Source organism: Etheostoma cragini, chromosome 4, assembly GCF_013103735.1.
Source record: "Etheostoma cragini isolate CJK2018 chromosome 4, CSU_Ecrag_1.0, whole genome shotgun sequence".
In the NCBI taxonomy this organism is placed as follows: domain Eukaryota; kingdom Metazoa; phylum Chordata; class Actinopteri; order Perciformes; family Percidae; genus Etheostoma; species Etheostoma cragini.
The window spans coordinates 3,730,557-3,737,215 of record NC_048410.1 but is presented as its reverse complement, the minus strand read 5'-3'; the positions used below and the strand labels follow the sequence as shown (position 1 = coordinate 3,737,215).

The following is a 6,659-nucleotide window of genomic DNA, read 5'->3' as shown; positions in this document are numbered from 1 at the left end:
CGGCTATCAAAAAGACGTTGGCCACCAAAGGCATCGACCTGGATAAGTCCAACAAGCGCATCAACACCGCGGTGAAGAAGTTGGTGACCGACGGAAAGCTGGTCCAGAATAAAGGGATCGGCGCATCCGGGTCCTTCAAGCTCCCCAAGGCTCAGACTACAGCCGCCAAGCCCGGCAAGAAAGCTCCCGTTAAAGTGAAGAAACCCGCTGCCAAGTCCCCGCAGAAGAAAACAGCCGCTAAGAAAACACCAGTGAAGAAGACTGCAGCCAAGAAAACCGCCGCTAAGAAACCAGCAGCCAAGAAACCAGCAGCCAAGAAGTCTCCTGTGAAGAAAGCGGCCAAAAAGCCAGCAGTGAAGTCTACTCCCAAGAAGGCTGCCCCTAAAAAGGTCGCGAAGAAGAAGACCCCTGTGAAGAAAGCTCCGGCAAAGAAAGCTGCAGCGAAGAAGACCAAGAAGTAAAGTGGCTCTTTAATCTGCACTCAGTGCACCAAAAGGCTCTTTTAAGAGCCACCACACACTCACGAGAGAGCTGTTTTCCTATAACATCATGTCTTGTTTTAATCAATCAAAACACGTTGATCCAAATATGCAAATGAAGAGAAATGTATTTGTAGCTACATTAAAATAAGAACAAAAATAATCAGAATACATTTACCAATTTGCTCCTTCAGTGCTTTGACTTCTGATCAGCACAAGATGGCGCAAGTGAGTAAAGTAAAGAAACCTTTTTCCTAAATCATTTTGCCCTTTTTATATAAAAACGTATGAATATATAGTAATTTTTAGGAACACTTTGATCTAAATCATCACATTCAATAATCTGAATAGGTGGTCCATGTTCAAAAGAAGAAGCATGTGATGATCAACACTATTGTTTCACACTTCATACTCAATGGATCTTTTTTGGACTGTAAGTCATATTATGACACACAACGTTTTGATTTTGAATATATTTCAGTCCCATTGAGATTAATCCTGTTTTTCAGGAGAGACAAGAAATGCAATGGCAGACATTTGAAACCACAGTTAATATTATAATATTTAAAAGGAGGAAACAATTGATAATCCACCCTCCGTTTATCAACCTAACACCTGATTCCCTGGTTGTGTTTCAGATTGTGTGATCTCAATGGGATCTTTATTTAATATGGAGGTAAAACCTTTAGGCTGTTAACAGTTTTATTAAGGGAGACCTGGCTAAACATTTACTAAATAAGCATAGATACCTATAACTATGTAACGGTGTAATCAGGTTTCAACGTCCACTTAGACAACTTGTGATCCGTCATGTTGTTTTAAAAAGGTTAGGCCGATTTAATCAGATTAGAAAGAAATGAACTATAATAATCCCAGAGTAGCCTACACATGAACATGTGTAATAAAATGACATACTGAAAGGATTACTTGACAATTTAATGTTTTATAAATTCTACAAATTTCTTAAATTAAATAAACTGTGAACCTAAAGTTATTTAATGCTAAGTAAAATGTGTGAGAAATCATTTTTCTTCAAGAAATCAGAACCAAGTGATCAATTCAATCATAGGTTAATATTGACATTGGTTTCATCTTATTCCTGTTATTGTTTATATAATATATAAATATGAAATACTATGAAATATATGTTTATATATTTCATATATAAATATAAAATACACCATAATTTCCCATTTTTTTCTGTTAAAGTCAGGAACTCACATGAGGACCATAGCTTATATGTCAATGGAAGAAACTAATTGTAAAAAAAGAAAGAAGTAGGTTACATTAGATCAAATACTAACGTAATATCTATCTATCTATCTATCTATCTATCTATCTATCTATCTATCTATCTATCTATCTATCTATCTATCTATCTATCTATCTATCTATCTATCTATCTATCCCAACCTGTAGCCTATTTATTGTAACATTGATGCAGCTGCTGTGTGAGTTTTCCTTTGTCCAATAGTTACGTAGCTACAGCCCGCGTGTCTCCTGGTCTGGACCAATCAGCGTCGCCCTGGCTCTGGCAGTTCCTTTATAAAGCCGCTGATCAGCCCGCGTTGTATTCTAACTTGATCTGTGAACGCAGAGAAGACAGAGAGGCTAAAATGGCGAGAACCAAGCAGACCGCTCGTAAGTCTACCGGAGGCAAAGCCCCCAGGAAGCAGCTGGCCACCAAGGCTGCCCGTAAGAGCGCCCCGGCCACCGGCGGCGTGAAGAAGCCTCACCGTTACAGGCCCGGTACCGTGGCTCTGAGGGAGATCCGTCGCTACCAGAAATCCACGGAGCTGCTGATCCGCAAGCTGCCCTTCCAGCGCCTGGTGAGAGAAATCGCTCAGGACTTCAAGACCGACCTGCGCTTCCAGAGCTCCGCCGTCATGGCTCTGCAGGAGGCCAGCGAGGCTTACCTGGTCGGCCTGTTCGAGGACACCAACCTGTGCGCCATCCACGCCAAGAGGGTCACCATCATGCCCAAAGACATCCAGCTGGCCCGGCGCATCCGCGGAGAGAGGGCTTAAACTGTCTGCTGCTCCACACACAACCACAAAGGCTCTTTTAAGAGCCACCAAATCCTCCTTAAAGAGTATTCTTATTCTGTCTTCAACATCAAAGGCGCAATCTGTAGCCTAGGCTACTTTGTATGACATTTTACACTTATGCGCTTGATTACATTTACAGAAAGGAAATACTTGTAGGCTATAACGTGATCTGAATGTGGAGTAAACACATTTAAGAAATACAAAAACTCCGTTTTCAAATTGTTACACTCAATTCTCATTTAAAAAGCCCACTCGTCTCTATCTAAAATTAATATCTCAAGTTAAGTCTACTTATTCTAAACCAGCTTTATATAACAAACCTATATGTTACTTATTGTCACGATCTTCTGCACACGCCAGCAAAAACTAATGTGTAGGCCTATACACGTAGGCTGCTTACCTGTCTGCTGCTCCAAACGCCACCAAATCATCCTCAGAGTATTCCTATTTTGACTTCAACATCAAAGACGCAATCTGTAGCCTAGGCTACTTTGACACATATGTAGGAACCTTAATAGAATTAAAAGATGAGAAACATTTACATTACGTGATTTGAATGTGTATAAACCTACATGGTAGATACGTTTACTTTTATAGTAAAGACAATCTCACAACCGATGTGTTCATATACACAGGCTCAAAAAAGGTATCACAGGCATATGCAGTGTAAATTATGATTCCATGCTTGACACAGAAATGTGAAGGCTACTCACCGGATTAATAACACTATTATTAATCTTGGTATTGTGAATACAATCCACAATGAGAAGACTCAATTTGCCTGGAGGAGTGAGATTTATACAGCAACTAAACTCACACAGAGGACACATATAATCACATTTTAATTACTTTATTAACGAATAACATCATTTACTGGTTTAAATAAGGATTTGTCTTTAGTGGGATGTGGGTGGCTCTTAAAAGAGCCGTTGTTGTGTTGGTTAAAGCCGGTTCCGGGGGTTTACTTCTTGGCGGGCTTCTCGGTCTTCTTGGGCAGCAGGACGGCCTGGATGTTGGGCAGCACGCCGCCCTGAGCGATGGTCACTCCGCCGAGCAGCTTGTTGAGCTCCTCGTCGTTGCGGACAGCCAGCTGCAGGTGGCGGGGGATGATCCGGGTCTTCTTGTTGTCGCGGGCAGCGTTTCCAGCCAGCTCCAGGATCTCAGCGGTGAGGTACTCCAGCACAGCCGCCAGGTAGACGGGGGCGCCGGCTCCCACGCGCTGAGCGTAGTTTCCCTTACGGAGCAGCCTGTGCACACGGCCGACTGGGAACTGGAGCCCGGCACGAGAGGAGCGGGTCTTCGCCTTAGCTCTTGCCTTTCCTCCGGTTTTTCCCCGTCCAGACATTTTACGTGTTTCTTGTATACTCTTTTACAAGACAAGTATTTCCACGTTGCCTAAACCGGCATTATATCTACCTTGCTGCTCCGTGATTGGTCCGTTTGAGCGTAGGCATGATCGTCCAATCAGAGAAGAGATCAGTCAAGTTGCTGTGTTCACAACAAAATTAAAAGTCAACAAGAAACAAGTCTCAATGTCAACAGAAAACATAAACTTGCTACTAACAGAACATTATGTAGTGTATACGCTACATAATAACATAATCATGTATTGTATATATTAGTAATAGTTTTAGTGCTGACGCTTGATTTATTGTTGTAGTTTTCTCTCTGTATTTTGACTAGTTGTGGTCTCCGGAGACCCCCAGGGGACCTAAAAGGGCTTCCAGTGGATCTGCAGCCAAAAGTGGAATACTTTATCTTTCCTATAATTTATTCCATAGTTATCAGTTGACGTGAAAAAATTCTCTCAATACATCCAAGGGAAAAGTTTGGGAACCTAAACAATCAAGTTTTAAATGAAAATGTAGATGAACTAGGACATGATGAATTGCACTGTATGTATAATGCTCATCTGAGTTCAGACCCTAGTTGATGTGATCTAAGCAAATTGAGAGCTACGTGTCACATAACCCAGAGCGCTGAAAACATTTTATTTGTTAATAAAGCAAGATGACAAGAAGACAACGTGATCCTTGTACTCCATGTTTCAGTGTGCTGGTTGTGCTAGTTGTTTAGCCTGCAGCTGAGTCTGGAATAACCATTTGCTTTTGGTCAGTTGCAGATTAAAATGTTAAGTGTACAACAGCTAGGCATCATGTAAATTTACTGTTGATTTTCCGAACAAATATGGGGGTTGATGCCAGATTTGGTGCTAAATAAAAAACCATTTTGCGGCACATTAGTACACTGAGACTTAGATGAACACCATAGAACTTTATTAAAGCATTACAAAGACAAGAGAATTGGTCAAATAATTACATCTGGCATGTCTAGATAACTTATAAATATTTTAACGGAAAACAACTAAATGGTGGTAGGTCATGCATCTATTTTTATATCCTGCTTTAGTAAAAAAATAAAATTTCAAATCAGCTAGGGTCTGAAGTCAGAGGAGCGTTGTACATACAGTGCAATTTATAATATCCTAGTTCATCTACATTTTCATTTATAATGTGAATGTTTTTCCAAACTTTTCCCATGGAATATTTTCACGTCAGGGACCCCTAGACTGATAACTATGGGACAAATTATAGGAAAAATTCCGGGGGTCCGGAGACCACAACTAGTCAAAATACAGAAAGAAAACTACAACAATAAATCAAATGTCAGCAATAAAACTACTACTACTACATAAAATACATAATTATGTTATTATTATTAAGAGAAAGTATATACAAATAAAACAAAACAAAACTAGATATTATTATGTACAGTATACAATACATAATGTTCTGTTAGTTCTAGGTTAAACATGATGTTTTCTATCGGTTCTGACACTTAGATTTGTTTCTTTGGACTTAAAAACACGTTTTTTTTCTTCTTCTTTTCGTTTATTCCATATACCGCTGAAAGTCTGCCTGAAAAACTCCCTGATGGGGGACTACAGGAGGCCAGACTAGTGCAAATGGAAATTTAAAGTTTATATTTTAGTGTTTGTGTTTAAATAATTGCGTCTTACTCTTGAACCGGTTACAAAAAAACAATCTAAAATGTTACAGACCTAGAAAATTACAGACCGCAACAATAAGAACATGATGGGGTAATTAGGAAACAGTCTTGTTGTGAAAACAGCAACTTGACACATGTCCTCCCTGATTGGACGATCAGTCTTACGCTCACTCGGACCAATCACGAAGCAGCTAGGTAGATATAAGGCCGGTTTTGACAAGGTGAAAGTATCATATCTCGTAGTCGAATATACAAGAAGAACGAAAAATGTCTGGACGAGGAAAAACCGGAGGAAAGGCCAGAGCTAAGGCGAAGACCCGCTCCTCTCGTGCCGGGCTCCAGTTCCCAGTCGGCCGTGTGCACAGGCTGCTCCGTAAGGGGAACTACGCTCAGCGCGTGGGAGCCGGGGCCCCCGTCTACCTGGCGGCTGTGCTGGAGTACCTCACCGCTGAGATCCTGGAGCTGGCTGGAAACGCTGCCCGCGACAACAAGAAGACCCGGATCATCCCCCGCCACCTGCAGCTGGCTGTCCGCAACGACGAGGAGCTCAACAAGCTGCTCGGCGGAGTGACCATCGCTCAGGGCGGCGTGCTGCCCAACATCCAGGCCGTCCTGCTGCCCAAGAAGACCGAGAAGCCCGCCAAGAAGTAAACCCACGGAACCGGCTTTAACCAACACAACAACGGCTCTTTTAAGAGCCACCCACATCCCACTAAAGACAAATCCTTATTTACAACAGTTTCTGTAGGTGAAGGTTCATATTGTTGACGAATACGACTCCTGTCTAAAAGCTATGATTTTACGAAAGTAGGTATCAGACTAAACTGCAGCCATTGATATGTAACGTTAGTGTGCGTTACATAGATATCTACCATGTAAGTTAGAGAACATTATGTAACGTTCTCTCGTCCTATTGGAGATTTCTTTAATAAATTGTTATGCTCTTTTATTTAAGGTATTCGGTAAGAAGCCTTCCTGTATACACATCGGTTGTTGTAAAATGAATTAAGACCAAAGTTAATGCTTGTGTGCAGTAGCTCGGGATGTTTGTTATATGGAGCGGGTTTAGAATAATGACTTAACGTGAGAAAGTAAAGTTAAATAAAAGGGATGAATGAATTCT

At 41.2% G+C, this 6,659-nt stretch overlaps 2 protein-coding genes across 2 annotated transcripts; one reads left to right on the top strand and one right to left on the bottom strand.

Moving 5' to 3' along the window:
- Positions 1–3,430: 3,430 nt before the first annotated feature.
- LOC117942840 (histone H2A-like) lies at positions 3,431–3,887 on the bottom strand. The gene has a single exon (XM_034868543.1). The coding sequence runs from the start codon at positions 3,870–3,872 to the stop codon at positions 3,489–3,491; it is 384 nt and encodes a 127-aa protein (XP_034724434.1). The 5' UTR covers positions 3,873–3,887; the 3' UTR covers positions 3,431–3,488.
- A 1,841-nt stretch (positions 3,888–5,728) lies between these two features.
- Positions 5,729–6,197, top strand: LOC117942841 (histone H2A-like). Its single transcript, XM_034868545.1, has one exon. It carries the CDS (start codon positions 5,804–5,806, stop codon positions 6,185–6,187), a length of 384 nt encoding a protein of 127 aa, XP_034724436.1. The 5' UTR covers positions 5,729–5,803; the 3' UTR covers positions 6,188–6,197.
- Positions 6,198–6,659: the final 462 nt, after the last annotated feature.